Below are 26,797 nucleotides of genomic sequence, written 5' to 3'. Positions count from 1 at the left end.
CTTAAAAATAAGTTCTGGTTGTCTCTATGATCGGCTAAGCTCTCCAAGGCGGTGGTGCCCCAGCATGGCCACGGCCTAATGACCAAAACCGTTAACAAAGAATGAAAATGAAAGAATTATTGATGTGTTTAAACAGAATAAAGATGAAGGAACTTCAACGTAGACGAGTTTTCATCTCACCAAAAGATCGACAAAAATATTCCTACAGAATGCCATGTTTGAGTTAAGGGTGTCGGGTATCACATGTTTCTCTTTTATGTTCATTTAATGGGCTGAACATGTTCTGTGTCAGTCTGTCAATCTGATGGAGTATGAGGATGGTGTAGTGTTGGGTTGGCGGTGAATTTCTCTTTCTGTTCGCCATACAACATCAAAGAAATAATTATTGCTATCTTATTAAAAATCGTGACGGGTGGAGGATTGGGCAGAAGTGTTTACAACAACGGAGAGAAAGAATTGCCCCGTATTTCTTGTTCCGGAATATTTCTTAGGATTTTGGCAGAATGCAGGATTGCACTTTTCTGCAGGTCGACGATACGATGCGATGCGAGTCTCGATTCTGATATCCTTTTGCAGTTTTGGTGTTGTGCCAAGTACACCAATTGCCACAGGAAAAAGTGTCATCAAATTCTTCCGCGATCCTTTCAATCTCTCTGGCTAGGTCCTGGTACAGGGTGGGGTAGAGAGGACGGACGTTTTTGAAAAATTCACAAAATCATTAATTTTAGCTGCAAACAAATTTTATTGACATCAATTTGTTCGTATTGAATTAACATTTGTCAAAATCAAGTGTGGAAAACAACATCCATCATGTGGTGTCCGTCTGAATCTGAAACAATTATTTAGTTTTATTACTTATTATCGTGAAACCTTTATAAAACAACATTTTCCTTTTAGTAAATGAATTCCTTACACCTAAAGAAAGGCGGCGAGCTGGCAGAAACGTTAGCATACCGGGCGAAATGCTTAGCGGTATTTCGTCTGCCTCTAAGTTCAAATTCCGCCGAGGTCGACTTTGCCTTTCATACTTTCGGGGTCGAATAAATAAGTATCAGTTACGCACTGGGGTCGATATAATCGACTTAATCCGTTTGTCTGTCCTTGTGTGTCCTCTCTGTGTTTAGCCCCTTGTGGGTAGTAAAGAAATAGGTATTTCGTCTGCTGTTACGTTCTGAGTTCAAATTCCGTCGATGTCAACTTTGCCTTTCATTCTTTCGGGGTCGATTAAATAAGTACCAGTTACGCACTGGGGTCGATATAATCGACTTAATCCGTTTGCCTGTCCTTGTGTGTCCTCTCTGTGTTTAGCCCCTTGTGGGTAGTAAAGAAATAGGTATTTCGTCTGCTGTTACGTTCTGAGTTCAAATTCCGCCGAGGTCGACTTTGTCTTTCATCCTTTCGGGGTCGATAAATTAAGTACCAGTTACGAACTTGGTCCGATGTAATCGACTGTATCCCTTGTTTGTCCCCTCTATGTTTAGCCCCTTGTGGGCAATAAAGAAATAATAAAGGCATAGGAACAATTTCTTTAGGTTTTATTAGAATTTAGGACTAAACATTGCTATGGCTAAAGATGATCGTAGAGTGACTTTTCTTGGCGAATTTTTATCCCGCCGACAAGCTTTTTGCGATACCACCGATTGGTTAATCATTGGTTTTCTATATCAATAGAAGTGAAATTTGTCTAAGCATGCGGCTGATAATGGATACTTGCTACTGAAGACGCAGAAATCGAGATTTATCCATCCCACCGCTGCTGCTAAGCACTTTTTGTCCGCGACTGATATTCTCCTGCGCTTTTTAGCAGTATATGTCTATACAAGAAGCTTTCTTAGTACATACTGCAGTTTTGTGGCTTTCTATAGAATAGACATATTAAATAAGATATGCAGATTATTCTGAACAAAAACTGGTTCTGTCGTTAATAACGACTCGTATGTGTTAATGTATGTGGGGCCAAAATAAAGGGTTTCTAGCTTTCATCGAATAAAACAATGTTAATACTGTTTAGTAGGTTCAGACATAACTGTGCAGTTAAGAAGTTTCTTTCGTAACCACCAATTTCCGGGTTCAGTCCCACTCCACGGCACTTTAAGCAGATGCCTTCTTCTATAGTTCAGGGCCGAACAAAGTTTTGTAAATGAATTTTTGTTGATTGAAACTGTGCCTTTCGGGCATGTCTGTCTGTCTATCTATCTATCTATATCTATCTATCTATCTATCTATCTATCTATCTGTCTGTCTGTCTGTCTGTCTGTCTGTCTGTCTGTCTGTCCGTCCGTCCGTCCGTCCGTCCGTCCGTCTGTCTGTCTATCTATCTATCTACCTATCTATCTATCTATCTATCTATCTATCTATCTATCTATCTATCTATTTATCCGTCTATCTATCTATCTATCTATCTGTCTGTCTGTCTGTCTGTCTGTCCGTCCGTCCGTCCGTCCGTCCGTCCGTCTGTCTATCTATCTATCTATCTATCTATCTATCTATCTATCTATCTATCTGTCCGTCTGTCTGTCTGTCTATCTATCTATCCGTCTGTCTGTCTATCTATCTATCTATCTATCTATCTATCTATCTGTCTGTCTGTCTGTCTAGTTAGTCAACCGACATCTATTCACCTGTGTGGTAAGAAGCTTGGTTCAGGATTCAGTCTCACTACATGGCGCCTTAGCTTCGGGCCGACCAAAGCTTTGTGAGTGGACTTGATAGATGGTAACTGAAAGAAGCCCCCGTCTCTCACACACACACACACACACACACACGTGTCCCACTACCGACTGACAACCCTGTTGGTGTGTTTACGGCCCTGTAGTTGAGGTTCGGCAGAACAGACCGAAAAATAATCACCAGGTTTAAAAGAAAAAAGAAAAGCTACTACAGTCGATTTATTCGGCTAAAACTTTCTCGAGGCGGTGCTCCAGCATGGCCGCTGTTTAATGACTGAAGTAAATAAGAGACGATAAAAGATAAAAGCACTCTATAGCCCAGTTAACAATATCCTGCAATGTCTCATTGCACCGTTTGGTCGTGTCTACTCTCCACGCTAATCTTTTGAAATTCCTGGTTCATGGGAGACAACTCAGTTTCACTTAATTTTAACAGCTGAAACATGTCGAGTTAAAATCTTACAACTGTTCTTTTCGGAGCAGTATATCAAATGATATTTTTAAGGCGGCGAGCTGGCAGAAGCGTTAGCACGCCGGGCGAAATGCGTAGCCGTATTTCGTCTGCCGTTACGTTCTGAGTTCAAATTCCGCCGAGGTCGACTTTGCCTTTAATCCTTTCGGGGTCGATAAATTAAGTACCAGTTACGCACTGGCGTCGATATATATTTCTTTACTACCCTCAAGGGGCTAAACATAGAGGGGACAAACAAGGACAGACAAAGGGACCGCAGTGCGTAACTGGTACTTAATTTATCGACCCCGAAAGGATGAAAGGCAAAGTCGACCTCGGCGTAATTTGAACCCAGAACACTTCACGGCAGACGAAATACGGCTACGCGTTTCACCCGGCGTGCTTCGACTTAATCCGTTTGTCTGTCCTTGTTTGTCCCCTCTGTGTGTAGCCCCTTGTGGGCAGTAAAGAAATATATATTTTAAATCGCGTACGATATCGTATCGCCCCTGTTGTGATATAGTAACAAATGTAAAGTAAGCTTATAAGATATAATATCAAAGAATTAAAAGTTATTTTATATAGGCGAGATGGCAGAATCGTTAGCAAGCCGGGCGAAATGTTTAGCGGTATTTCGTCTGCCGTTACGTTCTGAGTTCAAATTCACCCGAGGTCGACTTTGCCTTTCATCCTTTCGGGGTCGATAAATTAAGTACCAGTTACGCACTGGGGTCGATATAATCGACTTAATACCTACGTCTGTCCTTGTTTGTCTCCTCTATGTTTAGCTCCTTGTGGGTAATAAAGAAATAGTTATTTTATATAGGCGTAGGAGTGGCTGTGTGGTAAATAATGTTCTTCCTTGATATTCGTATCTCTTTTGTCTTATATATTTATATATTTATTTTTCACGAGCAGATATCTTTTATCTTTTATTTTTATCTTTTCAGGCGTTTGACTGCGGCCATACTGGAGCACCGCCTTGAAGGATTTTTAGTTGAACAAATTGACCTCAGAGCTTATTTCTTTTTCAACCTAGTACTTGTACTACAAGCCTCTTTTGCCGAACCGCTAAGTTAAGGGGACCTAACACACCAACACCAGTTGTCAAGAGGCGGTGGGACACAAATACAGACACAAAGATATGTACACATTCACAACGTATATACGACGGGCTTCTTTCAGTTTCTGTCTACCAAATCCACTCACAAGGTTTTGGTCGACCCGAGGTTATTGTAGAAGACACTTGCTCAAGGTGCCACACAGTGGGACTGAACCCGGAACCATATGGTTGGGAAGCAAACTTCTTATCGCAAAGCCACGGTCTATTTTCTATACGAATGATGTTCTACACCCTACGAATTTGTTCAAGGAATAAGAAATGTCGGACAATGCCTGCGTTACAACTACTGAAACCATGTTACAAGTATTGAAGCCAGTAGGCCTAGAAGTAGATTTTTTTTATTACCTACAAGGGCCAACAAAGAGGGGACAATACAATCTGATTTTAGGGTAAGATGAACGAATGATTATACAAAAAAGATGACGTTCAAAATTTCACACAAATACGAAAATATAATAAAATATAAAATAATAAATATAATAAAATTGAAGCCATGTTACAAATATTGAAGCCAGTAGGCGTTGAAGTGAATTTTTTATTACCCACAAGGGGCCAACAAAGAGGGGACAATACAATCTGATTTTGGTAACTAGCTTGCTTATCTTACTTGACAGAAGAGTTCGGATTTGGATGCTACTTGGAAGCCACGTCTTTCGACGTGAAATATTGAACGTTCGAAGCTCGACTACAGGTAGGCGTTTGTTTTATTTTGGGGGGGCCTAGTGGAGTTTTTGTTGTTCTGTTATTAATAATTTTTTGTTGAGCAACAGTCTCCACTCTACTCCAGACATTTACCTGCCTGTGGTCGTGCGAAAAGACTCACTTTGCAGTAAGAATTGTTTTTGAGGAGGCGTATCCCCTCCGCAAAACTTTGTTGGCTGTGAAAATTGTCTTTACCATTTGTGGATTACCAGTTTGGATTAAGAAAAAGGTTGCCGTCAAGGTAAGCGGTTTTGTTGTTTCTGAGTTGAATATCATAGAAGAACATTATTTATATTATTTACATTATTTATATTTGACGGATATTTGTCCTCATCTTGTTTGTTGTTAACACGTTTCAGCTGATATACCCTCCAGCCTTCTCCAGGTGTCTTGGGGAAATTTCGAACCTGGGTTCTCATTCCTAAGTATATTCTGCCCAGCTCTGGGGCATTTTCGCTTACTCTTGGCGGTGTTGTGATTGTGCTTGTTAACAAGCAAGTGAAGAACTTCAATGTGAATATTTTCACTACAGTTATTGAGGAAAAAATTGGTGCTTGCAAGCTGTGCGTGGTTTTGAACCCGGAAACGTTGGAAGTACTTTACCAGAAGGATTATCAAGAGATTTGGAGGCTACAAGTGAGCTGGGAATACCGTGTAGATCGAAAATTTTATTTTCTGCCGTGGAGGATTGTACAATATTTATTTATTTTTCTGAACTGATGTCTTTTCTTTCCTTTTTGTGAGATGACGTCAGCAGCTGGGGAGCTGATCGGTTGGAGGAACCGGAGGAGGCACAGAAAGGGATAGCTGCGGCGTGTCGGTTGGATGACTCCGAACTGAAGAGACTACATGCTATGCATCACTTGGGTGTGGACAGGACCCTGTATCTGGCGAAGAGAATTGATGCTGATGTTACTAGGAGAAGCATCCGGAAAGTGGTCGGGAGCTGCGACAGGTGTCAGTCCATTGACCCTGCTCCGTGTGGGCATGAGCAAGGAAACCTTTCGGTGGAGCACAACTGGAATAGGCTAGCTGTGGATGTGACGCACCACCGTCAGGGAATGTATCTCTCCATGGTCGACTGCGGGCGGGGCGGCTGGCCATTTGGAGGGAGTTGAGAACGGGCATTGTTAAGCCACCGAAGGCGCGCTGTACATCTCAATGGAGCAGAGGAACGGTGACGGCGGTCAATTCCAGAAACAACGTCTCCGTAGATGGAATGGCGGGACATGTCTTGGACCTTCGCAGGATTGTCGCTCGTCGGACGACGATTGTGGAGAGGGGGAGAACGAGGTGCCTAGCCTAAGAAGATCTCGACGTGCAAGGCGCCCTCCCGGTTGGATGGTGGACTACGACATGGAGTAGAGAGAATGGGATCTTTAAGATCAGGGTGGCGTTTGGGATGACATCGGCAGCTGGGGAGCTGACCGGAACTTGGGGCTGACCGGAAGATGAAGGGGTAGGAGTGACGCGCGCGCAGGGAGGGCAGCATTGGGCCTTTTCGATCGAGGTAGTCGAGAGAGTTGGACGTGTGAGCGCTTTGTTAAGGTAGGGGAAAAGCAGCTGCTATTTCTAGTGTTCGGATCGGGCCGTGTGGAAGGGGGCATTACCACTGGAGAAGTCTCCGTCGACGAAGAGAAGGTAGGTGTCCTTATTTCAAATCTCCCGCATACACCACACTTTTGTTGAACAATTTTAGTTGGACTAGTATTTTTTTCTTCCAATTTTAGTTGAACTGTGTATTTATTTTTATTGTGTTTATTTTGTTGTTTTTGGTTGAGTGACGTTTTTCCTTGTTTGAACTGTGTTTTATTGACATGGCAAATAAAATGATAAAAATAAAACCACTGCTTTGGAGTGGGAGATTGTCCCACCCAAGCAGTGGTTAAAAGATATGGAGGAGAGGACGGTGGTGGTTAGAACTTACTCTAAAGTTCTTGATACCACCACCGTCTTCCCAAAACAAACCATTGAAAAAGAACTAAAATACTATTTGTCCCTTGGAAAATATATATCCCGGGGTGTCAGGCATGCAACGGTGTGGTTGCTGTTCGACACCACGGAGGAGGCTTGCAATTTTGCAAGTCAGCCTTTGGAGGGAAAGGAAATTTTGTTCCTCCCGTCGTACTGCGGGAGGAAGGTGATAAGAGCCTGGGTATGTGGGCTACCCCCGGGCATAGAGGCGGGTTGGATAGAAGATACCGTCCGACGGGGCCTGGGGGATAGCGGGTCCAGGCTCTTAAATGTAAGAGTGACGCTTGTGGTCAACTGGGAGGGTACAAAGGCAATTTTGACCCTGTGGACCCCAGTGGTCGCAGGTAAAATGACCTTCCCCGACATTTTGAGGATGGCTGGCTCCAGGTATCCAGTGATTCTGGAGAATCACCCCCACCCCCACCCCCACCAAGTGTCAGTCGTGCTGGGAGTCAGGCTATGTCAAGAAGGACTGCCTCCGGGGCCGTGGTAAGGCTCCGGAGCAGGAAAAGGGGAAGGTGCCCTCCGCTCTCCCATTGCAGGGAGAAACGGAGGAAGTCGTTGAGGTGTCGACCTCAACGAGAAGGAAGAGAAAGGTGAGCAACCTCTTTGCTAACACCTTGGCTAAAATTTTGGAATTTGCGTTCAGCAGCGTTACTGGTCTAAAGTTTTCGATTTGATCCTCCTTGTTTGGGTCCTTTCTCAGCAGTACCACCGTTTCTCAACTTACAGAAGTTGATATCGGGCATAGAAAACTCGAACCCCACCCCCACATACACACACAAAGCGCAACCCATCACGCCTCCCGTACTTCTGCGGCTCTTATCGGTATTTCGCAATTTAAGGCGGTGAGCTGGCAGAAACGTTAGCACGCCGGGCGAAATGCTTAGCGGTATTTCGTCTGCGTTACGTTGTGAGTTCAAATTCCGCCGAGGTCGACTTTGCCTTTCATCCTTTCGGGGTCGATAAATTAAGTACCAATTACGCACTGGGGTCGATGTAATCGACTTAATCTCTTTGTCTGTCCTTGTTTGTCCCCTCTGTGTTTAGCCCCTTGTGGGTAATAAAGAAATAGGTATTTCGCAATGCTCCACCGCCTTTACCGAGAGTCGCGGCATGCGACCGAGTTAGGCAACGAAGTCATTCTTGAGCTGCGTCCTGCCAATCGTCTCGAACAATTAAGCGTATTGCTGCTGTGTTTAATTGGTAAAATATCACTATCCTCAAGTATAAGAATATTACGTGTGTGTGTGTGTATGTGTAAGTGTACATGTAGAAGAGAGAAATAATGAGAGAGAGTGAGAGAAAGAATGCGTTTCCTCTAATCTAGAATTTCAATTCATTCCATCACTTCTTGCTTGTAGTAGTCTGATGTAAGGGGGATAACTCTGTTATAACACCTGCATTAGTGACTCTAATCTAATTGTTAACCGACACCAGACCTAATACTACACATCGCTCCAGCCGAAACTTTGACATATACTGAATTTACCGGTGTAGATGATGCACTGCGCGTTAAACAAATCCTTACGTTTTTTTGTTAAAAATAAAGTACACTTTATTCATATTACAAGGAAACACAGAGACAGAAGAAGTAATAAGGTAGCGGGGGTAAAACAGCAGAAGTTGTAGGGAGAGGGGGACAGGGGCCACACGCCCCAGAATAAATAGCGAAAACAGCTGCCTCCTGGGGTCATGACTACGATGGCGTTGTCGCAGAGAATGGTCAACGACACTCGCTGGAGCAGCTACTCCACCTCCCGCGGCTCCTTTCTCAGACTTATCCCGATTTTGGAAGACCAAAAATAGAAAAGAAACAAATTTAATATTCTATTTCTTTACTACCCATAAGGGGCTAAGCACAGAAAGGACAAACGAGGACAGACAAACGGATAAAGTCGATTATATCGACCCCAGTGCGTAACTGGTACTTATTTAATCGACCCCGAAAGGATGAAAGGCAAAGTCGACCTCGGCGGAATTTGAACTCAGAATGTGAAGACAGACGAAATACCTATTTCTTTACTACCCACAAGGGGCTAAACCCAGAGAGGACAAACAAGGATATACAAAGGGATTAAGTCGATTACATCGACCCCAGTGCGTAACTGGTACTTAATTTATCGACCCTGAAAGGATGAAAGGCAAAGTCGACCTCGGCGGAATTTGAACTCAGAATGTGAAGACAAACGAAATACCTGTTTCTTTACTACCCACAAGGGGCTACAAAGGGACATACAAAGGGATTACAGCGACCCCAGTGCGAAACTGGTACTTAATTTATCGATCCCGAAAGGATGAAAGGCAAAGTCGACCTCGGCGGAATTTGAACTCAGAATGTGAAGACAGACGAAATACCTGTTTCTTTACTACCCACAAGGGTCTAGATACAGAGGGGACAAACGAGGACATACAAAGTGATTAAGTCAATTACATCGACCCCAGTGCGAAACTGGTACTTAATTTATCGACCCTGAAAGGATGAAAGGCAAAGTCAACCTCGGCGGAATTTGACCCCAGAACGTAGCAGCAGACGAAATACCGCTAAGCATTTCGCCCCGCGTGCTAACGGTTCTGCCAGCTCGCCGCCTTACACTCTTCCACTTTCTGTTGAAGGAATGCGTTCCACTCGTCAGGACTCCATCTCCTGTGAACACCCGTGGCTGCTGATCTCTATCGCTTCGTTGACGGTGAGCTGGTGTGATCGCTGATTGTTGATGTTTTGATGGTTAAACGCAATAATAAAATGTAAGAGGAACAATGAGTTTACACCTTATCAGTCACATCTTATAAAAAAATAAACAAAACCGTATGATGACTCTTCACAACAATCCACACGTGAAGGGGGTCAAGTAGACGCTCTCTGCCTAGCTGCCACGTGACTAAAGTTATCGATCTGATTTCTGCTTCTGTATTCATACATTTTAAAATTAAATTAGCGCAGGCTACACAAAGGAGTTTCCATGTTTTATCTGACTAAATCCTAATTAATATAAGAAAGTTAACTTAAACTATTAAACTAAGTGCGGCAGTTCGCTTTCATAACTGTAAAAGCCGAGAACAATAGGAAAGCAACTTGTAGAAAAATGTAGATCTAGTTTCGAATACTGGTTAGAATCTAGGAAGTTATTCATTAAATATGCGTGTGTATATATATATATATATATATATGTGTGTGTGTGTGTGTGTGTGTGTGTGTGTATAAAATATGAATTAAAGATAAAACCACTATTATGCAACTCAAACAGTGATAGACATAAACCAATACATAAATAACAAATAATATAAATATAATTTATGATATATATATTTTTTTCAAAAGTATTTAAAAGAATGATAAATATAATATAATAAGTAAAAACACTACGTACGTTTCATGGCTATAATTAAATTCGAATTACAATTAAGTTTAAATTCAATTGAAATAAATTCGAACTAAAATTATAGTCAATCTTCAGGTTAATGATAATAGTTAAATAAATAAGCAAATAGAGTTTAACAATATTTTTTAATAAATAAATAAAATAAAATAAATAAAATAATAATTTTTCATATAAAAAAACTCCATTATCTAAATTAGAAACTTAAAACATTAGGATTATTTATACAACCCATTTATTATGTTAAATATTTATTTTTATGGTTAAAAATAGATAAAATATGTATTTATATATATATATATTATATATATATATATATCTTTTATCTATTTCAGTCATTGTGGAGGCACGTGGCTTAGTGGTCAGGGTGACAGCATCATGATCGTAAGATTGTGGTTTCGATACCTGAACCGGGCAACGCGTTGTGTTCTTGAGCAAAACACTTCATTTCATGTTGCTCCAGTCCACTCAGCTAGCAAAAATGAGAAACGCTGCGGTGGACTGGCGTCCCGTCCAGCTGGGGAACACATACGCCATAGAAACCGGGCCCATGAGCCTGGCTAGGCTTTAAAAGGGCGCGTTTATTTATTATTATTTCAGTCATTAGAGGTACCTGTTGGTATCTGGGATCTTGGCCTTGTATACAAGTTCTTTTTCGAGACAATCACTTATCTCCCGGTGTCTGTCTACTGTGTCTTATATCTTCAATTGGGTCCTCAATTATCAATCCGTGTAATAATCAGGTGGTACTGATCTATCCTGTCATATTTCCCTTGTGCACAACTATCACCAACCACCACTATCTCCAGTTATTATAGCTATCCCATCTTTTGGCTTTCCAATGTAAACAGTTCTTGGTGAAAACGAGGATCTTTTCGGTTTGAACGGCAGTTTTTAACACAATTTCTAGGTAACTAAAAAATTTTTAACTTCGTATACTGGTAGAATGTGTTTATAAAACATCTTTTTCTCTTGGCTTCATTGAGAAAATTCTATAGTTTGTATGATATTTTTTTTTTCTTCAATTTCTGCAGTTTCAACCAATCAGTGACGTCTATTGAAGTAAAAAAAAAAAAACAGTCTGTGCCGTATGAATATGTCCCTCGTTTAAGAAACAGATTGGGTTTATTTACATTTGTGAAGAAAAAAAGATACCCTTCCCCCCACCCCTAACCCTAACCCTAAAACAGATTGAAATGCAATAGATTGATACTAGGGTCATAATTATGGGTGACAATTTCATATGACACCACTAGAAAAAACTGCCGTTCAAACCGAAAAGATCCGAAAACGATTCCGTGCAGGAATTGAAACTGGACTCGCTGTTCAAGGTTGGTTATTAAGAGACCGGCGCACTCACTTGGATACCTGCTTTCCGTGACGACAACAATAGGAGTTAGAACACAGGAGATACAACACCATCACCCACCACCACAACCAACAATACCAACAACAACAACAACAAAAAATGATATCAAGAATAGATTTTTAAAAAAACGAAAATTTGTTGCTTTCACATTTACAAAAATAATTTTTATTCCAGATGAAGTTTACTTTTCTTCCTCGTTCTCAATCTCTCTTCCACATTCTCACTCTATTTTTCTCTCTCTCTCCTTTTCTCTCTCTCTCTCTCTCTCATGAAAACAACGAAGCTTACAGACATGACAATAAACCGGCAGACGATAACCCCCACCCCCACATAAATAAGACAACAAACAACACGTTTCCTAGAAATTCAAGTATTTCATTATATTGGTCCGTACGGGTTTCTTTTTATATTTTTTTAAAATCCTTTTTAAATATCTTTCTTTGTTTTTGTTATATTTCCTTTCATCCAATTTACCATTCTGATTTTCGTCTCACCAATTTCAGATAAGTCCCTTTTCAGCAGTCACGAAATAATGCAAAAGTTGGTTCTCGCTCGCCTCCGTATGTAACACGCTGCGCATGCTTGTTTGAAATGGTGTCATCTCTTCTTCTCAATTCTGTGTCGTATTGTGCCCTGTATTCAACAGAATGATGGCGGAGTTAAATGTGTGTGTGGGAGAATAAAGAATTAGCAAGTTAAGGAAGCGTTCGTCATTCCAGCATTAGGGCCCATCTTTGGAGGAAGACTGTGGTTCTGAATTGTATTAGTGCCACTGGAAACAGTCTCTTGGTGTAAGAGTTTGACCATGTTGATATGATAGAGGGATGCAATAGTAGAATGGACAGTGAAAAATTAAGGAAAAATTATTATGTTTTTTTTTTTAGCATTCTGGGGGATGGTCAGTGACAAACTCTTTGGAGTGGTCAGTCGAGCATATAATGGAATGGAGAGGGAAGAATCGACAGTAGTAATTTTGGTAATATGAGGGATGGACATTGAGGAACTAATGGACATTGGTCACTCTGGTGGTGATATATGTGATAGTGAGAAAGTAGCTAATAGACAGTGGTCAGTTTAATATATGGTGGAATGGACAGTGGGAAAATGCGTTATATAAGATTGTCATTGAGAATTAAATGGTGAAAGTAAAGGTGACTGGACATTGTGTTCTTACTGTTATTCGTGTAGTGTTTAGTTGTTGGTGTTGTGTTGATATTAGTTTGACCTATGACTCAAGGCTATTCTTTTTAAGATGATGGAGTCTTTTCTTCTGGAACTGTGTATCGTGGACTACATTAGCTAATGTGTTCTTTTTTAAAGATGGCATGGTATGTATAGTGTGTTATGGATTTAGGAAGACTTGTTTGCTATTTCTAGCAAGTGTAGAAGCCACATAGAGGAGTCTACATCAGTATGTGATGGAGCGGAGTGAACTCTTGACTCTAGAGGAGTGTACTTGGGTGTAAATGAGTGTAACTGAGTGTAGTTGACGCTAGTTGAGTGTAGGTGGCTCTTGGTGAGTGTAGGTGGCTCTTGTTGAGTGTAGTTGAGTGATATGGACTGTGGTGTAATATAGTTAGTAGAGTGGACTGGAGTGGAGTATAGCTGACTGATGCCAAATGAAATGGAGTGTAGTTGAGTACAGTGGAATGGAGTGCATTTGAGTGTAGGTGAGGGATGTGGAGTATGATGTCGCATAGCTGAGTGGAATGAAGTGCGAATGAGTTGAGTGGAGTATATTTAAATGAGGTGAACTGTGATGGAGTATGGTTGAGTAATGTCGACAATGATAGAGTTGAGTGTGGTGTGAAGTGGAATGGAATACAGTTGAGTGTGGCAAGGGTGTGGGGTTGAGTTACTGAAATATTGGGAAAGGTGTATGGGTGATATCTAGGAAGTGGGTTATTTATATAGGGGATAGACCCGTGCCTGCACGGAAATCTGACGTTGAAAAATGATGGTGATGATGATGATGACGACGAAGGGCATGAACAATGACGTTCATGACGACAATGACGACGACGACGATGAAAACGACAGTGAAGATGATGATGATGACAAACGACGACGGCGATGATGGTGATAATGATGATGTTGATGATGGGATGATGATGATGTTGATGATGGTGATAATGATGATGACAATGATGATGATGATGACAATGATGATGATGATGTTGATGATGACGATGATGATGATGACAAACGACGATGATGATGATGATGATGATGACGCTGATGATGACTGCAACGACAACGATGAGGATGACAACGTCGACATCAACGACGACGACGATAATGATGATGATGATGATGATGATGAGAATGATGTTGGGATGGTGACTGTAGTAGTAGTAGTGGTGGTGGTGGTGGTGGTAGTGGTGCTGCTTACTCGTACTGGTGGTGGTGGTAGTGGTAGATAGATAATGATGTATGCGATTCTTTTTCAATAAAAAACAAGGCAAAGCCTTTTCTGGGCAAAGATAGAAGGTGAGAGGGAGGGAGGGAGGCAGTTGGTAATGTAGCTTGGATTCACCTCATTCAATTACTGCAATTTATCGCACAATAATAGACGAGTAATGGATATTGATTAATTAGTATTAGTTTATGTCATTAAAAGAAATCATTATTATTATTATTATTATTATTATTATTATTATTATTATTATTATTATTATTATTATTATTACTCTTTTTACTCTTTTACAAACAAAGACACACTAAGATATACACACACACACACATATATATATATACATACATACGATGGGCTTCTTTCAGTTTCCGTCTACCAAATCCACTCACAAGGCTTTGGTCGGCCCGAGGCTATAGTAGAAGACACTTGCCCAAGGTGCCCCGCAGTGGGACTGAACCCGAAACCATGTGGTTGGTAAGCAAGCTACTTACCACACAGCCACGCCTTATTATTATTATTATTATTATTATTAAAATTTTAATATGCTAAAGCCGAAATGTGTTACGCTGTCACGTGATTATTTGAAGGGGAAGGCGAAGAGCGAGAAAAAGGGGGAGAGAAGTATTAACTACGTGATGTAAGAGGAACGTAATAGTTATTACGTGGTTAAAAAGTTAGTTGAAGGGAATGATAAAGAGAAAAAAGAGTTAGAAATAGAATATTTTGCGGATGGGGCGGGATGTTCTGGTGTTGAGGCTAAAGAAAGGCAAAGAGAAAGAAAGAAAGAAAGAAAGAAAGAAAGAGGCTAGAGAGAGTAGTGATATTATTGCCAGTCGATATATTAAGCTATCATGTTGTTAGTGGAAGTGAGTGGTGAAGAGAAAGAGAAAGAGAGAAATGATAATGATGTGATGAGAGGAACGACATGGTTAAGAAGTTTTCTGAAGTAAGAGGTAGGAGAAAAAACGAGAAAGAAATATAAAGATTTTAACAGAGAGAAATTTTAAACATGGTGTATCATTGCAATTGACTAGAAAACAATATTTTAATCAGGTTTTTAATTTTTTATATGTTCTGTCTATCGATGTATTTGTCAATCACCCTATCCGCATCGACAAATACATCGATAGCTGGACGGAAGAAAGGAGGCTTACATTAGATATGACAATAAACTTATCCTAGATAAAAAGCGAAACTGAAAGCGAAATAACTTAGCAAAATATCTGTGGATAGGTAGACTTGCCTTTCATTCTTTCGTGGTTGATAAAGTAAGTACCCGTTGAGCACTGGGCTCGATGTACTCGACTTACACCCTCTCTTGAACTTGCAGGCTTTGTGCCAAAATTTGAAACCATTAGTTATGGTTGTTGTTGCTCTTATTATTATTATTATTATTATTATTATTATTATTATTATTGAGTGAGAGAGCAGTGCATGCCAGCAAAGTGACACTGGGGTACAAATATACGAAGCCCAGTATACTCATCACGACTACCTGTCTGATAAGGGTATACTAGGCACATGCATCACAACCATATGTGCGCGACATTGTGATTTCATATCAAGATAAACAGCGCATGACCTTGCAGGTGGGACCCAGTTATAATTTATAAGGTCCCTGAATAAATATTGTTTAAGGATGTCAAACGAACCACCCCTGTTTCCAAAGGTGAATTATCCAAACCGCTAAGAATTCCTTTCAACACATGGCTATGATGCTCCCCCACTACTTCTGCTTGTCATCAGAGATGCACATATCGTCAGCCACTAAGGGACATATTCAACTGGTTAAGGTCAAACAACTGACAAGCAAATCTGTGGTATTGAGCAGAATATTTGCTGTAGCCCATCTTTTATACCAAGACAATGTACATGATAACACTTCCAATCAGTTAAGATCAGAAGCCATGAGAGCCACTGCCTGGTACTGCATCAGGGCATCTATTATTATTATTATTAGTAGTAGTAGTAGTAGTAGTAGTAGTAGTAGTAGTATATGTTTGACTTTTGCTCTACATTTGCACAAGCAGGCTCCAAGTCTCACCCAGAGACCTCAAGAGAGAACAAGTTAGAAGTTCATGTTTGTGTTATGCCTAGGGTGTCATATATTTGGTCTTGTACTTAGTGTTATTATTATTATTATTATTATTATTATTATTATTATTATTATTATTATTATTATTATTTCAACAATTAGAAGCGACATCAACAGTTTGGAACCTTTATTTAAATGGGGGCAACGAAAACGACAACGACGATAATGATGGCAACGATGATGGTGATGATGACAGTAATGAAGATGGTGGCGGCTGCGGTGTTTCTAGTGATGATTATTCTGATGATAATAATGTCGAAGACGACGACGATAACGACGACGATGATGATGGTGGTGGTGCTGGTGGTGATGGTGATGATGATGATGATGATGATGATGATGATGCTGATGATGACAGTGGTTGTGATGGTGGTGACGGTGGTCATCGTCGCCGTGGTTATATTGGCAACTATGACGACGACGACGACGTTGATATGTTTTAGGAGTATGCTGTATCAATATGGTGGTCATAGCTCTAAAAAAAACTACCTCTGACTCACACACTGCTTCAAGCGATGTAAGGTGGATTAGGGTGGGTTGTGTAGGTGTACGGCCATGTGGTTCATGGAGAAATGCGAGTGTGATAAGCATTTCCCCCTCTGTATCTTGTCTGTACGCCGGGTGAACCGTCCGTGGCAAAAGATGTCACAGAGGGCATACCTGAATCTCGAACCCGTGATGCAATAGAGACAGAAGGTGGCACATTTGTTGGTGTAGAGAAGATAGAAGACAACGGAGAAGAGCAACAGGTTTTCGGCTTTCTCCCTCGGACTTTCCAAGTTGTATTGTCTGTGGGATGTGAACGCTGTGTGCATACAAAATGGAAACGTGAGCAGGATTATGGCAAACGATTCTACCAGTAGCATGGTACTGATTTGACGCGTACGAGAGTTCTCGCATACTCCTCGGATCTCACGATTGACCGGAAGTCGTTTTGATTTCCGGTAGTAAAATATAATGACGATGTTGCTCATGATGATGATGATGAAGGAGATAAGAAGGAAGACAGTGTGAACCCACGGCCAAATATCTCGCCAAAACCACCTGTAAATCTCGTTTGGTTCCGTGACCGTGCACAAGCGGTCGTTGCGGAATTCGGGCACGATGTCTGACACAAACAGAAAGTGTGACTCCTTGATACTGACGCCGACAAGTAATCCAATAACTACAGACTTTGCGCGTCGTGGCGTACACAGTCTATTAGCTTTGAACGGAAACAAAATGGCGATTGCTCTATCTGCCGCCATGGCTGCTGTGAGAATAATCCCGAAGTCACTGCTTCCCCAGCCAAAGAAATTGAAAAACTTACACATGTAATGTGCGTCGTCTGTACGTTCGACGGCATGTGGGAAGTTGACATAAACCCAGTGAGCAGGCAAAGCTATGAGGAAACAAAGAACGTCTCCCAGAGCTCCGGCTAACATGTATATGGCGGTGGAAACGGAAGAGAAATAACGACTTGTCATCACAATTACGACAAGAATGTTACAAACTGTACCAAAGAGGACAAGGAAAGGCGGGTAGTAGAGGTTGATGAATCTAGCGATGCGTGTCTCCATGAAATCTAACGGGGTTTCATTGTAGCTGCCATTGTGGAAAGACACGGTCTGTGGCGCTACTGTTGTGAAATTCATTTCCATCGCCACGGTTCAAAAGCAACAAAATTGAGGGTCTCAGACATTCATATCTGCTGTGTCGGTTGATACACGGCTTTACAACTTTGCGTGTACCTGTGTGTGTATGTGTGTATTCGCACGGGAGTGTATGTGTTTGTGTATGAGTGCGTTTGCGTATATCTGTGTATGCGTGTGTTCTACGAACTTGAGGTTTTGAATCAGCCTTTCATCTTAAGGGATCACGAGCGTTCTGTTAAACAAACCCCCGTTCTTTTTTTAACTAGCTGACTACATAGAGAGTAAGATACGTGCACACCTGCACACTCACACGCACGCTTAAGCATGCGCACACATGCACACGCACGCACGCACACACGCGTGCACAAGCAAACAAACACGCACACAGACACGCAGAGAGGTTCTATATAAACCACCAAAGCTTAGAATTAATTGTGTACAAGAGGTACGTTTACACTGAACAACGTGTGCGTATATATATATATATATATGCACCTCAAAAATCACAAATTTTCTATGTATGTATGTATATATGTATATATATGTGTGTGTGTGTGTATAAAGAGATAGATAGATAGATAGATAGATAGATAGATAGATAGATAGATAGATAGATAGATAGATAGATAGATAGATAGATATATAGATAGATAGATAGATATATAGATAGATAGATAGATAGATAGATAGATAGATAGATAGATAGATAGATATAATGGACGAAAATAGAACAAATGTGAGATATTTTGTGGTGTGTAGTGTATATGCATATATAAATGAATATATGTATTTATGTATGTGTGTGTGTACGCATGTATTTATGCTTTCACTTTTTTTTTTATTTCTTAGAATTCCTCCAGAAGCCAAGAACTTGTTTCTGACAAAGAAACAGAAGTTTCATTGCTACAATTTGTATAACAACAATAATAGTTACATATTGAACTTTGTAAAATCTTATATATTTACACTGTTCCACTTATAGATTGTATTTGTAACGTACGTGCTGGTCGGTCTGTTTGCTGCCAAATCCGAGCCTTTCCAGATTGTCGTTTGGATAGCTAACCTCTCTGACTGTTCATGATTTTGTTTTTCCGTTCTCAAGTATGTATGTACATATACGATATTACTGATATAAAAATTGATTACTTTTCTATAGATCGAAGTATCGAGCTGGTGAGGGGTTGGACATATGGCACAAAAACGAAGAACATGTTGAAAAGTCTCACATTTTTATCGCGTAATGGCGAGCTCTAAACTTCCGGCAGCTTGACGCATACGCACATAGGCAAAGAGATGTGCGCGCGTTTCTATATACATATATGAATATAAATGTATGTGTATGAATATCAAACATGTAGTCAAATGTGTGTGTGTGTGTTCGTGCGTGTGTGTTTATGGGTAAATGGATAAATGCTTGGATGTTTTAAGTAAATTACTGTGTAACTACACACAAATATGTTTCATCGTGATGCACTTTGTTGATTATGTCGTCTGGTTTGGTTTGGCAAATATTTATAAAATGTAGATACGTATTGACGTACATTTAACATGTCTTCAATGAAGAAGACATTTCTAATCGCTCCAAAATCACGTATAGATAATCTGAACGAGGTAATACGATTCTGGTGTTTTTGGTTGTCTCAGATTAAGATTAAGTAGCGATGAGATTAAAAAGGAAGTTCTATATATTTAAATCTTTAATAGATTGGGACAGAGTCTTAGTTATTGAAAACATGGCTGCTTATCAAGATATATTTGCGATTGTCGTTTATGAAAATAAGACGTCGAAAAATATATATTTCAGTTAAAGCTTGAAAGAAAAAGAGTAAGTTAAAATACTTATTGGAAAGAGTATGGCTATAGATTAAGGTTTAACTTTTGAATGGATTTTTTACTGTTTATGGCCATCGGAAAATTCTGTTAAAAATTTCCTTGTGACGGTCTGTGATAGAATTGCGATAGAATTATGTTGTGGCTTACTTTCTCTTTTGTTTTTCTGGCACTCGTTTATCGTCTGTTTGATTGGTTAACCTCTTCCTTTCTATTTGTATCTCTCCCTCTCCATCTCTCTCACCTTTTCATTCTTTCGCTCTCTCTCTTTCACTGTATGTATGTGTGTGGGAGTGTGACTGTGTGTACGTGTGCTTTCTTTTCAAGGCAGAAATCTGTATGCCGGCTCTGGTTGATAACACCTTTAAGTCTGATAGCGCTTTTAAGCCAATATACAACTTTTAGGAAGATATGACTGTGCTTGATAAATCAATTGAGGTCCAACTCATTCAAATTTAAACATCATGTCCGAGCAACCGATCGTGTGTGTCTGTGCGTGCGAGCGTGAATATGTGTTTATGTACATATATTATGTACATATATTATGTACATATATTACGTGCATCAAAAGCGTTATAGTTCAATGATATGGAAACCCACCAGTTTTTGCTTTTGTATGTAAACACCCTTTTAAATTTGTTCTAAAAATTCAATTTGACAATGTTCCAATGTTCCAAACGCATTCATGAGTCATAAGTGTGAATTCGGACAAGAGTTGTAACTAGACACTTCCGGTGAGAATCCAGTTCATAAAAACCGTGTCTGTTTGATCGAAAAACACACTGTTGCGCTTTGGATTGAAAACTGATGGTCACAGTTGCACTGATTGATGGAGAAGAGAAAAGAAAAAAACAGTGGTTTTGCTCGAAAAATGTTACTCTGCCGTTCAGTTGCAATTTTCCATCAAAATCTTTCACGTAGCAGCACACAGTGTAGGCTTATCGTAGAAGCAGACGATCCCCTCGTCAGCCGTACCACATCGAGGCTGGAGATAACTCACGGCTTAATCAACCACTAGGTGTAAGCCAAATGATAGCTTGATCATCGTCATCATCATCATCATCGTTATGATCATCACGCAGTCAATCGATCAATTAAATATTAATCAAGTAGGCATTCATCATAATCAAGGTTAATTTTGGCAACACCGATCTATCCCGAAGTTGTCGCAATGTTCGGTGGTCGGTATGGTGAGTCATTCACTACCAGAGAAAAATGAAGGCAACTAGAAAGACGTCGGAGTTAAATGACCTCGTGTCTATTGATTTCATTCTGTTCCATTCTAGACAACCCGGCAACATTTACGATTATCGGGAAATAGACTCGACGTAGATTTATCTGGAGGATAGATTGGGAATTGTCCATTTTGAGCTGGTGTGTAATTCGGACATACATAGTGCTGTTAAAGAGCTGGAATTGGATTTGGTGGCAGCAGTTGGTTATGGAGAAGTGGAGTGTGGTTGTCCTCAGAGGAATGTCGTCTGCAAAATAAGAAAAGACGTATTGTTAGTGCATTTATAGGCAGTTAATCACGATTTATAACAAGAGATATAGAAAGGAAATACATTGACACATATTGATATCTTACATAGATGCAGGCGTGGCTGTGTGGTAAGAAGGCGGCGAGCTGGCAGAAACGTTAGCACGCCGGGCGAAATGTTTAGCGGTATTTCGTCTGCCGTTACGTTCTGAGTTCAAATTCCGCCGAGGTCGACTTTGCCTTTCATTCTTTCGGGGTCGATAAATTAAGTACCCGTTACGCACTGGGGTCGATATAATCGACTTAATCCCTTTGTCTGTCCTTGTTTGTCTTCTCTGTGTTTAGCTCATTGTGGGTAGTAAAGAAATAGGTATTTCGTCTGCCATTACGTTCTGAGTATATATACATATACATATATATATATATATATATATATATATATATATATATATATATATATATATATATATATATATATATATAAGGAGAGTTACGAAAAAAACAAAAGACGAAGGCAGGTGGTGTACAAAACAACAGATGTATTAGTATAATATATCTATATATATATATAACATGTATGTATGTATATATATGTGTTATATATATATATATAACACATATATGTATGTATATATGAATGTATATATACATATACATATATATATATATATATATATATATATATATGTATATATACATACTTACGTGCATGCATATACATACATATGTATGTACACAGACACAGATACACACACATATACATACACAAAAATATAATGCATTCAATGTATGTAACATGTGTGCATATATATATATATATATATATATATATATATATGGGTTTGTATATGTGTGTCCGTCAATCCGCGCTTGTGTGTATCTGCATGTGTATGTATATATTGTGCAAGCACATACACACACACACACACACACACACACACACACACACACACATACAATACACACTCACACACCATACGGTATGTGCCATGTTCTCGATGTTGTTGTTGTTTAACCCTCGGTCAATTCTGATCCTGTAGCAATGCAATCAAAGTCACCATCGCATATTTTATTTACGCAGTGCATTTACGTCCAGATTAATTAATGTGTCCTTCGCCTTCTATATCGGAAGGGCAAAATAATTTGAGCAATATATATCGCTTCTATTTCTAACCGATCGTATGTCCACGTCATGTTCTCATTCTTGGCCAGTTTGATCTGAATGACGTGTTCGTTGCGGTGATGGTGGGAGTGGTGGCTGAGATGGTGATGCTAGTGATGCTGGTGATGGTGATACTGTTGATAGCAGTGGTGTTGGTGGTGGTGACGGTTATAGTGATCATGGTGATGGTGATGATGATGGTGGTGGTGGTGGTGGGGATGGCGATTGTAGTGATAGTGTTGGTGGTGATAGTGGTGATGGTAGTGATGGTAGTGATGGTGACGATGATGGTGGTGGTGGTGGTGGTGGTGGTGGTAGAGGTGATGGCGATGGTGACGATGGTGGTGGTGGTGCGTATGGTGATTGTAATGATAATGGTGGTGATGATGATGATGAATATGATGGTGGTTGTGGTAGAGGATGGTGATGGCGATGGTGATGATGGTAGTGGTAGTGGTGTTATAGGTGATTGTAGTGGTGGTGATGATGGTAGGTGTAATGGTGATGGTAATAACAGATTCATGACGTTGGTATTACTGTTGAAGTTGTTGTTGGTGGTGGTGTCAGTCATGGTAGTTTTGGTTGTAATAAAAGCTTAACTGTGGTGATGATAGCGATGGTGGTGATGGCGGCGGCAGTAATGGTGTTAATGGTGGCGGCGGTGGTGACGGTGTTCATGAGAGTAGTGGTTGTGGTCGTGGTGTTAGTGATGTTGGATGCGGTGGTAGTGGTAACAGTAGATTAATTTTAGTGTTAGAGTTGGTTGATAAGATGGTGGTGGTGGTGGTGGTGGTTGTGGTGGTTGTGGTGGTAGTGATGGTGGTGGTGGTAGTGATGGTGGTGGTGTTGGTGGTGGTGGTGGTGGTAGTGATGATGGTGGTAGTAGTAGTAGCGGTGGTGGTAGTGGTGGTGGTGGTGGTGGTGGTGGTGGTGGTGGTAGTAGTAGTGGTGGAGGTGATGGTGTTGGTGATGGTGTTGGTGATGGTGGTAGTGGTTCTGGTGGTGTTAAGTAAGGGTTAGGTTTAGGGTTGGGAGAGATGCTGTGGTGATGGTGATGTCAATGGTGGTATAGGTGACGGCGATGGTGGTGGTGGTGAAGGTGGTGGTAGGTGTAGTCTTGGTAGGTGTAGGGTGGTGGTTTTGGAAATGGATGAAGTGTCAGGTGTGACAACGTAGGCGGAGGCAGTACCATTGCAAGCAACTATTGTGTTAATCATTAATTACTTGGTTGTCATGGAAACACATCGGCTAATATCGGGTTTCTCGTGTGGAGAATACGATATCAGCTCTTTATGTTTGTCGCTCTGCTGCCACCGCCGCCATAACGATAACAATAACAGTAACGATAACAACAACAACAACAACAACGCTGCAACCAGAGTGATAATGGAACTTGTTAACACACACATACACGCGCACATATACATATATAATATGTATATATGTGTATATAGATACATAATATATATAATATGTATGTGTAATATATATATATATATATATATATATAATATATATATATATATATATATATATATTATATATATATATATTATATATATATATATAATATGTATGTGTAATATATATATATATATATGTGTGTGTATTTGAGAATTTGAGTTTAAAATACGGCTGTGTCTTAAAACAAATTGCAGTTGTCAAATTTTGAAGAAGATTTCTTAAAATACCATACCGGTTTCAACAATTTGTTTTTTTTTTCAATGGTAAATAAAGACAAAATAAAAAATTGAAAGAAAGTGAATGCACAGGAATAAACGTGCTCAAAAACATCAAATGTTCATGCAAATTCAAATACTGAATAAATTTCACAGTAATTAGAATTGATTAACAGATGATTGAAAGTTTGATAGTTTGCAAAGTATCGTCCCAAGGCCCGCTTCTCATCAGACCGAGAAGGGGAAACTGTCAAAGTATCGGTCGCTCTCTGACAAGTTTATGGTGAGACAGTGGCAGTGGAGAACTCCGGTGTTCTCGGCCCCTGGACCATCTCCCTACTTACCACTAACGGGGCGGAGATGGCTATCCGCAAGTGCGAGTTTAGTAAGTCAGAGTGGCTGTTCCAGCGGATCGCCAACGTCATCCTCCAGGGCCACGCTATTTTTATTTTGTCAGACCATAAGGCGGTCTGACAAGCCTTAACAACAATTATAACATAAATCGCCAAAAGTTGATATAGAAACCGACAAATCGAAAGTAGCCAATGAAGTGTTAGAAACAAAAATAGTCCGTGATTGGTTAAAATCAAAGCTGTCACGTGAAAAACTTTTAATAACATAATGATAACTTAATCAAATGACATCATCACAACTGATGCGCAGTCAGCTAACTGTTTAAAAACATAATTTGGGTATTTCCATTTTTCCCCCCGAGGGTCCGGTTGTGACCAAATTTAAGATCCAGTTGTTCAATCCTCGAGTGATGCCAGCCAATCACCGTGATTACCGTGATTACACATCGCTGGTCACAATGCGCTTCGCATTGTTTTAGCCTCCAAATGACGCCACCCCGCTGGCTAAGCGAGCAGGCCAACAGAAGAAAGAGTGAGAGAAAGTTGTGGCGAAAGAGTACAGCAGGGATCACCCCCCCCTGCTGGAGCATCGTGGAGCTTTAGATGTTTTCGCGCAATAAACACTCACAACGCCCGGTCTGGGAATGGAAACCGCGATCCTACGACCGTGAATCCGGCACTGGGCCATTGCGCCTCCACGATGCCAGCCAATAACGCTGAAAAAATGTAAAGTATAATTATATAGTAAGTTGAAGTTAAGATTTCGAATCTCGTAGGATTTCTCACACTGTTGTGTTATAGAGTTTTTAGTTTTGATTTATAGTTCTCAGTATATTTTTCCTTATTTAATCGGAATTGGGCTGAATTGTTCCTGGGGCATGGATATAAAGATAAAATTTGATATTTGGGATGTTTCTTTGTTGGACAAAGATATGGGTGTTTACCCGCAGATATTTTTCTTGTGCTGGGGTCTCGAGTCTGTTGGTGTACTGTCATCCGCTCCCTCAGAGTTATATCTGTTTGCTCTATGTAGTCTTCAGTCACCTACCACATTTGATAACTTGAAGTAAATTTTTCGATGCACAGGCGAAATGACGTTGCCTGTGGTGAATGATTGTCCTGATTTGAATTCATATGTCGGACTTGATTGTGAACTAACACTGACACACCGTCAAGAATTTTTTGTGGAGCTGGTGGTTTTGTCAATTGAAACAAGCCTTATATTACAACATTATAGGCAGTAAACATGTTGCTTTTCTCACTGCATTCCATGTAAAGAATTGACCACATTATGCTGTAGTAGTAATTCCACAGAATTAATAGCTATATATATATATCTCACGTGATTACCATGACCGACCAGGCTATCAGATGTTGCTACACATCGCTGGTCACAATGCGCTTCGCATTGTTTTAGCCTTCAAATGACGCCACTCCGCTGAAAGAGTGAGAGGAAGTTGTGGCGAAAGAGTACAGCAGGGATCGCCACCACCCACTGCCGGAGCCTCGTGGAGCTTTAGGTGTTTTCGCTCAATAAACACTCACAACACCCGGCCTGGGAATCGAAACCGCGATCCTACGACCGCGAGTCTGCTGCCCTAACCACTGGGCCATTGCGCCTCCACACACACACACACACATATATATATATATGTATGTATGTATGTATGTATGTATACACACCAAGCAGCCACATTCCAATCATTCTGGATCGCTTATAGAGTGTCTTAGGAAATGGCCGAACAAGCATTCCCACGAACGTTTTTGTTACACATGCAGATGTATTTGCAGCTTACACGCAACCAAACCCGATATCGTTTTCCATGGCAAACACGTAATGGTGTTTTAATAATTGACAAAGCAATACTGGATGACTGTAATATCGTGTTGGGTTTTGCAGTAAAGCTAAGGAATTACATGGATTTAGCCATTATATTACACGTTTCGCTCTTGATTTAAATCTAATTCTAATATAACTGTATCACTGGAAATGGTTTGAGAGACTTTACAGTGATAGGTTATATACAGGCATGTAGGCGGCGAGCTGGCAGAAACGTCAGCACGCCGGGCGAAATGCGTCACCGTATTTCGTCTGTCGCTACGTTCTGAGTTCAAATTCCGCTGAGGTCGACTTTGCCTTTCATCCTTTCGGGGTCGATAAATAAAGTACCAGTTTCGCACTGGGGTCGATGTAATCGACTTTATCCCTTTGTCTGTCCTTGTTTGTCCCCTCTGTGTTTAGCCCCTTGTGGGTAGTAAAGAAATAGGTATTTCGTCTGCCGTTACATTCTGAGTTCAAATTCCGCCGAGGTCGACTTTGCCTTTCATCCTTTCGGGGTCGATAAATAAAGTACCAGTTTCGCACTGGGGTCGATATAATCGACTTAATCCCTTTGTCTGTCCTTGTTTGTCCCTTCTATGTTTAGCCCCTTGTGGGCAGTAAAGAAATAGGTATTTCGTCTGCCGCTACATTCTGAGTT

The 26,797-nt window shown here is 40.5% G+C and overlaps 1 protein-coding gene and 1 long non-coding RNA gene across 2 annotated transcripts; one reads left to right on the top strand and one right to left on the bottom strand.

Moving 5' to 3' along the window:
* The first annotated feature begins 10,087 nt into the window (after positions 1–10,087).
* LOC118761703 lies at positions 10,088–12,556 on the top strand. Its single transcript, XR_004997575.1, has 3 exons — positions 10,088–10,118; positions 11,843–11,847; positions 12,347–12,556. It is a non-coding gene; the product is annotated as an uncharacterized LOC118761703 (long non-coding RNA).
* A 3,650-nt stretch (positions 12,557–16,206) lies between these two features.
* LOC115230855 (growth hormone secretagogue receptor type 1-like) lies at positions 16,207–18,210 on the bottom strand. The gene has a single exon (XM_029800976.2). The coding sequence runs from the start codon at positions 17,817–17,819 to the stop codon at positions 16,707–16,709; it is 1,113 nt and encodes a 370-aa protein (XP_029656836.1). The 5' UTR covers positions 17,820–18,210; the 3' UTR covers positions 16,207–16,706.
* Positions 18,211–26,797: the final 8,587 nt, after the last annotated feature.

Source organism: Octopus sinensis, unplaced genomic scaffold (assembly GCF_006345805.1).
Source record: "Octopus sinensis unplaced genomic scaffold, ASM634580v1 Contig16553, whole genome shotgun sequence".
Taxonomy (NCBI): domain Eukaryota; kingdom Metazoa; phylum Mollusca; class Cephalopoda; order Octopoda; family Octopodidae; genus Octopus; species Octopus sinensis.
Note: the sequence above shows the minus strand (reverse complement) of the source record. Positions and strands in the feature narration are given on the sequence as shown.